The sequence below is a fragment of the Octopus sinensis genome, linkage group LG5, assembly GCF_006345805.1.
Source record: "Octopus sinensis linkage group LG5, ASM634580v1, whole genome shotgun sequence".
In the NCBI taxonomy this organism is placed as follows: Eukaryota; Metazoa; Mollusca; class Cephalopoda; order Octopoda; family Octopodidae; genus Octopus; species Octopus sinensis.
Window position 1 is genome coordinate 37,820,151 of NC_043001.1, and position 13,760 is coordinate 37,833,910.

At 36.5% G+C, this 13,760-nt stretch overlaps 1 protein-coding gene across 1 annotated transcript in view; it reads left to right on the top strand.

Moving 5' to 3' along the window:
• The first annotated feature begins 5,045 nt into the window (after positions 1 to 5,045).
• The window catches only part of LOC115212323, a 24,533-nt gene continuing 15,818 nt past the window's right edge, over positions 5,046 to 13,760 (top strand). Inside the window, exons 1-2 of the mRNA XM_029781186.2 lie at positions 5,046 to 5,201; positions 8,488 to 8,589. Of these exons, the coding sequence (XP_029637046.1) occupies positions 5,135 to 5,201; positions 8,488 to 8,589 (169 nt within the window). The 5' untranslated portion in view covers positions 5,046 to 5,134. The remainder of the gene's footprint in view (positions 5,202 to 8,487; positions 8,590 to 13,760) is intronic.

Genomic DNA, 13,760 nt, shown 5'->3' on the forward strand with positions numbered 1-13,760 from the left:
TGGCCTGAGGCTATAGCAGAAGACACTTGCCCAAGGTGCCACGCAGTGGGACTGAACCCGGAGCCATGTGGTTTGTAAGCAAGCTACTTACCACACAGCCACTCAAAACTTAGCTGATGAAAACATACATTAATATATTTTCTGTGAAACTATCATACAAAAACATTTGTTGTGTGAAAACATCTTTATACATTTACTTTCATATGCATGAACACATGCAAAAATGTAATTATTCCTTATGTTAAAAAATAAAGGTGTTTTATTCAAACAATATATATAGATATATATATATACAGACATATCACACACACATACATGCATGCATGCATGCACACATGCATACACCCACATACACACACACACCTGTATATATATATATATACTCCAACCTCTATTTGAACTATATATAGTTCAAATAGAGGCTTAGTGTTTAGGGTATTCGGCTCATGATCAGAAGGTCATGAGTTCAAGTCCGACGTGTTGAGTCCTTGAGCAAGACACTTTATTTCACATTGATCCAGTCCACTCAGCTGGCAAAAATGAGTCGTACCTGTATTTCAAAGGGGACAGCCTTGTCACACTTTATGTCATGCTGAATCTCCCGTAGATCTACGTTAAGTGTGCACGTGTCTGTGGAGTAATCAGCCACTTGCATGTTACTTTCACAAGCAGTCTCTTCATATCAGCTGGGAACCTTGTCGTAACCGACGGAGTGCTCCTATACATACATATAACTTGAAACATCCTACAAAAGGACCATGATAGGATTCCAAATATACGTCCAAAGTAACATTGATTGGATGATACAGCTGGTACAGTGTAAAAAACTGCACTCAATCTCAAAGGAGACATTATGAATACAGACAAGAGCTTGACCTCCCTCATTAAGATAATAATGAGGACATACCACCAACTAAGGCAGATAAAAGTGTAAGACGAATGTCAAACAAGGAAAGCTCGAAGAAAATGTCAAGACACTGGTTAGGAAAACCATTGCATGAGAAATAGTCCAAACAAGCTGGGGAAGCCAGTGTAGATATGAAAATAATTCATCAGTGGCTGCAGAGCACTGGTCTGAAAACCAAAACAGAAGGATTTATCCTAGCAGCAAACGATCAGAGTCTCCTCATCTGGAACTATCAAGCTAATGTTATGCACAATGAAGGAGACACAAAATGCAGACTCTGTAATGACAATCGCCACAGCATTGACCACATTGATGCTGGTTGCATAGTCCTCGCCCCTACAGAATTTAAAACCAAACTTGATTGAGTTGGCTGCTACATGCACTGGAGCATATGCCTTTGCTACAATGTCCCACACCCTAAGAACTGGCATGAACACTATCCAGAGCTAGTCACTGAAGGAGAGAATATTACTATCCTATAGAATTATGGGATACATACAGGCAAGCAAATAATTGCTAAGAGGCCAGACACTATTATCAAAGATCTAAGTAAAAAAATGGACAGTGCATACTAATAGAAACATGTTAGCAAAGGAATTTGAAAAACTGTTGAAAAACAAGAACCTTGAGATTGAGATATCTAGGAGATGCCATTTAAAAAGCAAAACCATCCCTGTTGTTGTAGGTACCATGGGAATGATCAAGAAAGGTACTGACAAATTTTTCAACCAGATCCCAAGGAAACAAGCAATCTATGAGGCTCAAAAAATCATATTGACATCAACTGATTACCTTCTCAAGAAGTTTCTTTCCATCTAATATATATGTGCCTTAGGTCTCTGTTTGAGACCTGGTCAGAAGATTAAATAAAGTGCAAGCCAAATGGAAAATAATAATAATAATGATAATAATAATAATAATAATAATAATAATAATAATAATAATAATAATAATAATAGTAATAGTAATAATAATAACAATAATAATAATAATAATAATAATATAATAATAATAATAATAATAATAATAGTAATAATAATAATAATAATAATAATAATAATAATAATAATAATTATAATAATAACAATAATAATGTGGAACAAATAGGGGCTGCAATAAGGGTGGAGCACTTGCAGAAAAACAGCACTGCTTGGAACCATTCGAATACTCTGGAAGGTGCTCGAAAAATAAGAGGTGTTACCTTAATTCACTGGTAGTGAACAGCTGACACTGTAGTGCATCTCTGGCATTAGAAGCTGTGCAAAGGCAATAATAATAATAATAATAATCAGTTGATGTCAGATAGGAAAACAAGAAAAAGATAGGAAAACAAGAAAATCAGATAGGAAAACAAGAAAAATAATGACAGGATCTAGGATGCATCACACAAAATCTGACACAGAAAGGCTATTCATACAACATATAGAAGGTGGTAGAGGCCTTATAAAGCAGGAAAACTACTATAAAATAACCACCATAGGACTGCAAAAATACCTACTTCAGAAGCAAGAAAAACTGATACAAATAGCGGCAAAACACGAGTAAAACAAAAAATTGTTCTCAGTATTTAAGGAAGCTGACAAACACAAACAAGAAATCATACCACCTAACAAATATTAAGAAGAAGAAGAAGAACAAGAACAAGAAGAACAAGAAGAACGAGAAGAAGAAGAAAACACAACAAAAGAAATGAAATCAAAACTAAAACGAGAACAGCAACGGACCATGACAAAACGATGGCAGGAAAAGCCCCTTCATGGCAAGTATTGGACTAAACTAAATACAAAAGAAATAGACAAAGAAAAATCCCAGCAATGGTTGAGAAGCTCAGGACTCAAAGCAGAGCCAGAGGGATTTTTAATTGCAGCACAAGACCAAAGCCTCCCCACCAGAAATTACCAAAAACATGTAATGAAAAGAAATATAACAAGTAACTGCAGAATATGTGGAGATAGACAAGAAACAATAAATCAAATTATCTCTGGCTGCCCAGTCCTAGCTAAGAAGGAATATATTCACAGACACGACAGAGTTGGGACCTACATACACTTTAAGCTATGCCAACATTATGGAATAACAACAGAAAAAAGATGGTATAGACACACACCATAAAAGGTCACAGAAAACGAGAAAGCAACCATACTCTGGGATATGCCAATACACACAGATAGAGAAATTAAGGCCAACAGACCAGATATAGTTGTCAGAGATCATGAAGAAAAAAAATGCTTTCTAATTGATGTATCAATACCAGCAGATGACAAGGTATCTCTAAAAGAAATGGAGAAACTTTCAAAATACAAAGACCTGGAAATAGAGGTAACTAGAATGTGGAATCTAAAAACAGAAACAATTCCTATCATAGTAGGTGCATTAGGCATGATAAAAAAATATTCAGACAAATACATAACAAAAACACCAGGACTTACAAACACATATAACATACAGAAAATTGCACTACTAGGCACTGCACACATCCTACGCAGAACACTTTCAATACAGTAACCATAAGAGCATCACAACAAATCACAGCACATACCTAAGGCACACAGAGCTGCACTCGGTAGTGAAGTGAAAGCACGTTATAAAAATAAAACTACTGAATGATAATAATCATAATAATAAATGCCCTGATGCAGTACCAGGCAGTGGCTCTCATGGCTACTAATCTTAACTGATTGGAAGTGTTATTACGTACATTGTTTTATCTTGGTATAAAAGATAGGCTACAGCAAATATTCTGCTCAATATGACAGATTTGCTTGTCAGTTGTTTGACCTTAACCAATTGATCATGTCCCTTAGTGGCTGACGATATGTGCATCTCTGATCATGAGCAGAAGTAGTGGGGGAGCATGATAGCCATGTGTGGAGAGGGATTCTTTGGGGTTTGAATAATTCACCTCTGGAAACATGGGTGTTTTATTCAACATCCTTAAACAACACTTATTCAGGAACCTTTTGAGTGAGATGGGTTACTTGACCAGAAGAAAATTCTAACTGGGCCCCACCTGCAAGGTCATATGCTGTTTATCTTGATATGAGATCACCATGTTGCACACATATGGTTGTGATGCATGTGCCTAGTGTACCCTTATCAGACGGGTAGTCATGATGGGTATACTGGGCTTTGTATATTTTACCCAAGTGTCACTTTGATGGCATGCACTGTTCTCTCACTCAATAATAATAATAGTAATTATAATGATAATAATAATAATAACCGAGTTGAAAGAGTACTGGAATCAGATAAATATAAGATTTTGTGAGACTTTCCTATTCAAACAGACAAGAAGTTAGAAAACAATAGACCAGACACAAGGACTATAGATGAAGAAAAGTGAAGTTGCATACTAATTTACCTGTCAAGTCCGTTTTATTCCAGGATCTTAAAGAAAGAGGAGGAAAAACAAAAAAATACAAAATAGGAAGAAATTGGAGCATGGAAACTGTTAAGGTCATCCTATAATAATCAGTGTGTTGGTAAGAGTAAGCAAAGATATAGACAAATGGCCAAAAGAGATTGGAACAGAATGCCCTGCACAGCTCCTACAGAGAGTTTTTCTCTTAGGGACAGTAAGGATTATCAGGAGGGTTCTGAACACTTGAAAGACTACTGAAAACTTGTGGATAGCTAAGGTTACAGGTAGTAACCTGCTACCCGTATAAATCCTACCAGGAATAAGACCGAACCTGAGTCAAACCAAATAATAATAATAATAATAATAATAATAATAATAATAATAATAACAATAATAATAATAATCCTTTCTACTATAGGCACAAGGCCTGAAATTTGACTGGTACTTAAAAAATAATGTTTTCTTTATTAACCACTAAAGTGTTCACAGTGATGATGATGATGATGATGATGATGATGATTGTGGTGGTAGTGGTGGTGGTGGTGATGATGATGATGATGATGATGATGATGATGATGATGATGATAACTAGTACTGATAACTGTAATGCATAATGTGAAACGCATCTCAGTTGCAGCTGCTTGATAAAGGAGAATGATAACAACAGTTACCACTAAAGACAAAATAGACTCCTTACTAATAGAAACAGAAATTTTTATCAGTAATGATGGTGGTGGTGGGCAGGATCACGATGATAACAAAATCTTCTATATGATAATTTATTATCAAAACATTTGAAAAAGGAATTGCATGTTCTACTTGTATTTATAAAATCATTGTAACTGAGAGACTTAATTGCAAGCAGAATGTCTATATTACAAGTCACAAAAATTAGTTGCTTTTTACTGATTGGAATCCTTCCATACGCATTCGGTAAGACATTAATAGATTCATTTTCAAATAACAAATACTTTATATTAGCCTATTTGATATCTGTATACCTAGGACATTGTGTGGAAAAAAACTGTGCGGTTGTATATCAATCACTCTTAAAGCTCTCAGGTACACAGGTACACACACACACAAACGCGCAAACACACAAATAAACAAACACACAAACACATTCACATGCTGAAACTCATAACACATGTACATGCACACACTGTACATACATTACATACATTCAAATACATGCATGCACAGTCACATATCAGATCATATCATAAGTAATGTCTGGATTTTAAATAAGGAAAACAAGCGATCGAATCTTACATTTTAATGAAACTTAATCATCAATATCGTTTCCATGATTATCTATGACGTCTTTCCATCTACTTGTAAACTTTTTAATCCCATGAGTAAAATGCTATTTCAGTTTCGAAGAGAAGAACTCTAAAAGGTTAGTTTTGACTTACTCAGTTGTTTCGAGAGTTAATCTAACCAAAATATTCTGTAAACTACGGAATAAATGGTAATCGGAAGGTCTGGGGAATAATGCGGCTGAACAATTTTCTTCCAGCCAAGTTCCTTGATCTTCAGTGATGTGATCTTTACAGAGTGGAGGTCTTGCTTTGTCCTGATGAAACAACACACCCTCTCGGTTCACTATAGCAGGACTTTTTTTCTTCAAAGCAGCATGCAAATGCTCTAACTGCTGACAGTAGATTTGAGCATTGATTGTTGCATTAGTTGGTAGCAACTCAAAGTGGATGCTTCCTTTGGAATCCCACCAAACAGAGAGAGAAAAGCCTTCTTCACATGGAGTTCCCATTCTGGTTGTGGTTGGGCCCTCTCCCCCTCACCAAGCCAATGTCTAGAACTCTTAACATTTTGGTGGTGGACCCATTTTTCATCACCAGTCACCTCTCTATCCCACGGGAATGAAGAGAAGAGCTGAAGTCCATTCGGGATTTACGGCTGGCTTCTGACACTTCATAAGGCACCCATTTGTGAGTTTAAGGGCCTTCCCAAGCTCTTGAAGATGGTAGTGAACAGTTGTATGACATGAGCAAAGCTTGTTTCCCAATTATTCAACTAAAACTGTATGATCTTTTTCAAGTTCTTCCAAAATGAGCTAGTCATCATACTCAATTGGACGTTCTGGTCTGGCCTCATCTTCAAGCGTGAAATTTCCAAATCTGAATTTTACAAAACATCTTCTGCAAGTTCTTTTATTCATGCATTCTTGTCCATAATCTGGGTGAATATTTCAACTCATTTCAGTTACTGAGTTCCCTTTTGTAAACTCATAATGTATTATGTGCTTCAAATGCTCCTTAGACTATTTCATGTTTAAAGAGCTCTGATTAATGAAATTTCAATTACATTATCCTGCAAAATGAAATCTAATTAGTTGAAATATGCTCAAATACATATAAATGTTACTTGATGTCATTAGACATTCTAAAATACTGTTAAAGCATTTAGAAATTGACAATAAAGAAGTCTGGACATTACTTATGGGGTGACCTAATATTTATGTGCACGTGATTATACCCATAAATATATACATGCATTTATATGCACACATATATGCAGTACTGCAGTAATCATTTTTATGAGCACTATTATATTCATGTCTTGAGCAAAACTTGTTCTCTGCTGCAACTGCTGCCCAGGTGACAAGATCGTTTTTAGTCAGTCACATGTCATGCCTGCACGTATCTTTGTATCTCAAGAACAGGTGACCTTTACCTTTTTGTTCAAATGTTGATTGCAGTATTTTCTTCCTTTTTTACCAGAATACATCTCCCTGATATTATTTGTGTCTTAGGTTTGTAAGAGAGAGTTGGAGAGGAGTGAATCATTATTAATGCTTATTCTGAATATTTTCTAAATTCTGATTTTAGCTGTAACAACTGTTTGGTTGTCCTCTGTAGAAGGCAAGATTTTGTAGGCTTCGAGAGTCTATATTTTGCAGCATCAAAGTGATCAAAACTTTCTAAATAGAATGAGTGCCAATTATTTTTCTACACGCATTGCTTGCTCTCAAAACATTCTATTGCAACAGTGTGAAAGACTGTTTTGAGTTTGTTCAAGGGTTGTATGTCATTTAATGTTCTACAGTTTCCCTAGAAGACTTCTAAGAGCAATGTGCTGAAGTGGGCAGACCTTTCTGGCTTTGTTACATTCAGGAATATCAACCCTTCTGTCTTTGATCAATGAACTGTCTTGGTTACAGCTTGATCTTGGTAAAAATTATCAAGATTCTTTTTCTAGGAAATATGTGATGTGACTGTCCAGTTGACTGTACAACTTAACATTAATGTCATCAACAGCAGTAAATCTAGTGTCATATATACAAAGAAGATCAAATCTTGTATAGGGAAAGCATACACTTTGTATCTGAGCCAAAAGGCTTCAAGAAATGTATTCAAGACAACAAACAAAACACTGAGTTCATGAGTTTCATAGTTCCTCTTGCCTTACCAGAAGACTGAGTAGTCAGCTCCTCTTAGATTCTGACTGACAGATAACTTGGAGAGCGATTGTGCATATGAAAATCTAACCAGGAGATTTGAATATAGATTTACAATGTGAACACTAATCAATTGTACTGATACCTTAAGCTAAATTAGTTGATGTTAAATAACTTATTCATAACTGCTTAGTTGGGTACAACAAGATAAATTGATTAAAAGAATAAAATATAAAAGTGTAAAAAATAAAGTTAAAGGCAATCGAAATTTTAAGGTGATCATTGAAACAACAATGCCAGAATTACCTCAAACAAGGAAGCAAAGAAAATGAGATAGGGAATTAAGCCTCAAAAGAAGGTGGGTTGTGGAGAGAGTAACTAACTGTACACTGCAGTCTAAACAATGTGTTCAACTGTGCCTTGCGGACATAATAGCAAAGGGATTGCCATGGGGAATGCATAGTTGTGTCATGTTATGATTTCAAATATAGACACAGACCAAACATTTGAGTGAAGAGAACGTAAAAGGTAAGAATTCTATTCTAAATGAAGGAATGTAAGCTATTAAAACTGAGTCACTTGTTTAACATGAAGTCTAAAATATAACAATTTTAATTCACTTACTCAATTAACTCTTTTGAGAGGCATGAGCATCACAGAATCTCATTTCTCCTTCCGTATTAAATTTAATACTTTGAGTATATATGAAAAAACATTGATATTAAAAATAAATAAATAAAATTATTCTTGTACACAAAACTTTCAGGAAGCTAATAGTGTTTGTATTTTCATAATATAAAGGTTCCTGGGAATGTAGTTTCCAAAAGGGAAAGTGTCATTGGTCTACTGGAAAGGAATATTGCAACTGGAAATGGACAAACAAGCAACTTGATGGAGTTAAAGGTGAGATTTTTTTCCCTTTTTTTCTCTGTAAGCTTGAGAAATGTTAGTATTACAAAGTCGTCTTTTTTCTTCGTTTTCACACATCTTATTTTTACCTTCTTATTAATAGAACAGACAAAAATGTCTGAGTGAATATGAAGGAATCTTTACTTAGTTGATGATATCCTAGAAATAGCAGCCAAATTATTCTTAAATCACATACTGGTAGCTTAAAAGAGGAATGATACATCAGACTAAATAAAGCAACTATATACAAACAGATGAGATGGTCATGGTTGGAATTCACAAGCAGGTCAAGCAGAACTCAGCACCTTCTCTTTTGATTCATCAGTCATAATTTTCTCCTGTTACTTATATAAGTGAAATATATGCCCTCATGGTACTGGCTTGAAACCAGGTGAACTGACAGTTGTTGAGAGTTAAGTGATTTTGCACAAAGCAAGCTCTCAGCCAATTACAAGTCTCATAATGAACATACCCTCAACAGAAATGATATTCTAGGTTTTAGCACTTTTGATGCCAGTACCCACTGACTGGACCCTGTGCAGGTGGCACATAAAAAGCACTATCTGAATGTGATCAATACCAGGTCCACCTGACTGGCCCCTGTGCTGGTGCCACATAAAAAGCACCCACTACACTCTTGGAGTGGTTGGCATTAGGAAGGGCATCCAGCTGTAGAAACATTGCCAGATCAGATTGGAGCCTGGTGCAGCCACTGGCTCTCAGTCAAACCATCCAACTCATGCCAGCATGGAAAACAGACGTTAAATGATGATGATGATGATGATGATGATGATAGAGGTGATGATGATGAAAGGGCTGTAACCAAAACCTTTGCAGACCCTGTAGGAGTTTACATATATGTATATGCCCATACATATATACCATCAGCAGCAGCATCAACATTGTTTAATGCCCACATTTTCATGCTTGCATCACTTGGATGGAATTTTTGGCAGGGTATATTTTCTACAAGCAGATGCCCTTCCTGAAGAGCAGGCATGTTTTCATGGAAGATTGGAAATGAAGGACACCCCTTGCATGACAGTGACATTCATTTAATCACATGAAGTCAAGGCAAAGAAACAGTAATGCACACGTACACACACACACACATAGATATATATATATATATATATCTTTTACTTGTATTACTCATTAGACTGTGGCCATATATATATATCATCATCATCATCATCATCATCATCATCATCATCATCATCATCATCATCATCATCATCATCATCATCATCATCGTTTAACGTCCATTTTCCATGCTGGCATGTGTTGGACAGTTTGACTGAGGTCTGGAGAGCCAGCAACTGCACCAGGCTCCAATATGATCTGGCAATGTTTCTACAGCTGGATGCCCTTCCTAACCTCAACCACTCCGAGAATGCAGTGGGTGCTTTTTACATGCCACTAGCACAGGAGCCAGTCAGGTGGGGGTACTGGCATTGGCCACATTTGGTTAGGGCTTTTTTGTGTGCCCCCAGCATGGGAACCAGTCAGGGGACAATGGCCACAGTTATGATATTGGTTTTACTTGACTCAACAGGTCTTCTCAATCATATCATATTGCCCGACACATCAGGAACATTCTTAACAGGGCCAGACATGCATGGCTTCTATCTCACTTTAGATGCCTGGTCTTCTTAAACACAGCATATCTCCAAAGGTCTTGGTCTCCTGTCATTCCCTCTGTGAGGCCCAATGTTCGAAAATCATGCTTCATCACCTCATCCCATATCTTTCTGGATTTACCGCTTCCACAGGTTCCTTCCACAGTTAGAGAGTGGCAGTTCCTCACACAGTTCTGCTCATCCATGCATAACACATGACCATACCAGCGCAGTGGCCTCTCTTGCACACCACATCTGATGCTTCTTACACCCAACTTTTCTCTCAGGGCACTTACTCTGTTGTGTATGCACAATAAGATTACATATCCAGCGGATCATAGTAGCTTCATTTCTTTCAAGCCAACGCATGTCCTCAGCATTCATGGTCAATGTTTCATTGCCATGTAGTATAGTAGTTCGCACACATGCATCATACAGTCTACCTTTCATCCTGAGTGAGAGGCCCTTAGTGGCCAGCAGAGGTAGGGGCCACCTGAGCTTTGCCTAGGCTATTCTTACTCTAGTTGCTGCACTCTCAGAGCAACTACCACCACTACAGACTTGGTCGCCTAGGTAGCAGAGGCTATTTACTACTTGTAGTTTCTCTCCTTGGAATGTGACAGAAGCTGTTTTCTGTACATCTTTAGTGTTTATTTCCCTGTGCATCTGCAACACAAAAAAACTATTTGCCTGGTTAACGTCCTTTGATATTGCTGCACCTTTTATGTGTTCATTGATTATACCAGATACATCGTATGGAGTTTCTACCCATGCCTTTTCTACAGATCGAGCAGGGCTATCTACCTGAAAGGGATTGTGATTTGACAGCCTTCCTACTTACTAGAACTTTGGTTTTTGCTAGGTTAACCCTAAAACCCTTCGATTCTAGACCTTGCTTCCACTCCCTAAACTTCGTCTCTGGTTCTGTCAGTGACTTGGCTATTAGAGCAAGGTCATCAGCATAGATATAGTCCTCTGCTATTACCTGGAGGACTATAATGAATAAGAGGGGCTGAGGATAGATCCTTGGTGAACTCCTACTTCTACTCAGAATTCTTCACTATACTCGTTGACAACCCTCACCTTACTGACAGCATCCCTGTACAGGGCTTGTACAGCTCTAATCAGCCACTCATCTATCCCCAGTTTCTGCATTGACCATCAGATAAGAGATCAGGGGACCCTGTCAAAGGCTTTCCCCAAGTCAACAAAAGCCAAGTACAGAGGTTTATCTTTGGGTAGATATTTTTCCTGCAGTTGCCTTACAAAAACTATAGCATCAGTGGTGCTTCTGCCTGGTACAAAACCAAACTGCATCTCATGTAGGCTAACTCTCTCCCTAATTAGTTGGGCTATGATTCTCTCTGTAACTTTCATCACCTGATCCAATAATTTGATACCCCTGTAGTTATTTCTGTCTAAAGCATCACCTTTAACTTTGTAGCAGTTGACTATGGTGCTGCTTTACCAGTCATTGGGTATGACTCCTTCATGAACCACCTGATTTACTATGCGGGTGACATGACCATAACCCACACCATCCGATATTTTAAGCATCCCACAAGTGATTCCTGATGGGCCAGGTGCTTTCCCTGTCTTCATATCCTCAATTGCTTTATCTACCAGGGTACTGTTGATTTGGGGAGCTGGTCTCTCAACTGGGTCAACCTTTGGCAGACTCTCCTCCTCCCATTTATTCTCCACATCTGAAAGACTGGTGAAGAGATACCACCACGCTAGAGATAGCAGTCAAAACTTGAATCTAAAACTACTTCATAAATTCATACAGCACAAGGTGAAAAGACAAATATATGTATATATATATATATATATATATATATATAGATAAATAGATAGATAGATAGATAGATAGATAGATAGTTAGATAGATAGATAGATGGATGGATATATAGATAGATAGATAAATAGATAGATATATAGATAGATGTATATATATATATATATGTGTGTGTGTGTGTGTGTGTGTGTGTGTGTGTGTGTGTGTGTGTGTATGTATATATATGTATATATATATATGTGAGGGCGCGTGGCTTAGTGGTTAGGGCATTCGGCTCATGATCGTAAGGTTGTGAGTTTGATTCCCGGCGACGCGTTGTGTCCTTGAGCAAGACACTTTATTTCACGTTGCTCCAGTCCACTCAGCTGGCAAAAATGAGTTGTACTTGTATTTCAAAGGGTCAGCCTTGTCACTCTCTGTGTCACGTTGATTATCCCCGAGAACTACGTTAAGGGTACACGTGTCTGTGGAATGCTCAGCCATTTGCACGTTAATTTCACGAGCAAGCTGTTCCGTTGATCGTATCAGCTGGGACCCTCGTCGTCGTAACCGGCGGAGTCTTTAAATATATATATATATATATATGTATATATGTATATATATATATATATATATAATATATATATATATAATCAAAATAAGCAAGAAGTATAACCGAAGTAATGTGGTACGATCGTTTCATGCTACTTCATTTTATTAAACACTGTAAGTATTACATCAATTTTAAAATGTTGAGCAATCTTCAGCCACTTATAGAAATTTTCCAATCAAACGGACAATGCACATTCTTATCTCTATTTCATTTGCCAACATTATAAAGAGGGTAGATATACAGACAGAGAGGTTGATTTCATTCTTAAGAACATGGTAGTATTAAATTTACTCTCTGACTGTAGATTTTTTCACTTTGTTAATTAGATCTGTTAGTGGGGAGGGGGGTTCTATTTTGGGTTGGATGGAGACAAAGAATTTTTTCTATTTATAGATATAGGAAGGGGTAGAAACAAATGTCAAAACCAATAAACCTATTCCTATTCTGAGGAACCCAGCCTAGATACATTTGAATGCACTAAGCAAAAGGCTAGTATGTTGAAGTTAGAGGGGTAGGGGAAGATAGACTATTAGTGTTCCAGAGGTTTTAATGTCTACTACCATTTGACATCTAGATTTCATATTAAGAAATTTAAGTCAATATTCCTTAGACAATTTCCTAAATGATTTCAGTAAACATTAGTATCTTATATATGGATAGAAAATATAGAAACCATTTCATATTTATATAAATATATATATATATATCCATTACCATTAATATATAATCATAATTAGCTAGTAAGTGGTGATTATTTTAATGAGTTGAATTAAAAGAAAATGTTAGACATAATATTTACTAACCGTGGAAAAAACATTAATTTAGTACATATATTAAGAGTCAATAAGATATATTAAAAAATAATGGAAGGGAAGTAATCAAGATGAACCAGGTAATTTCTCAAGATATATAGAATTATTTGCGATTATTTCATATTTATATATCCCCATTTCCATTAATATAGAATCACAATTAGTAAATGGTGATTTATTTTATTAATGAGTTGAATTAAAAGAATATGTTAGACATAATATTTACTACCCGTGGAGAAAAACTTTATCAATTAAGTAAATATATCAGGAGTCAATAATATATATTAAAAAGTAATGGAAGGGAGGTAATCAAAATGAACCAAGTAATTTCCCTAGATATATAG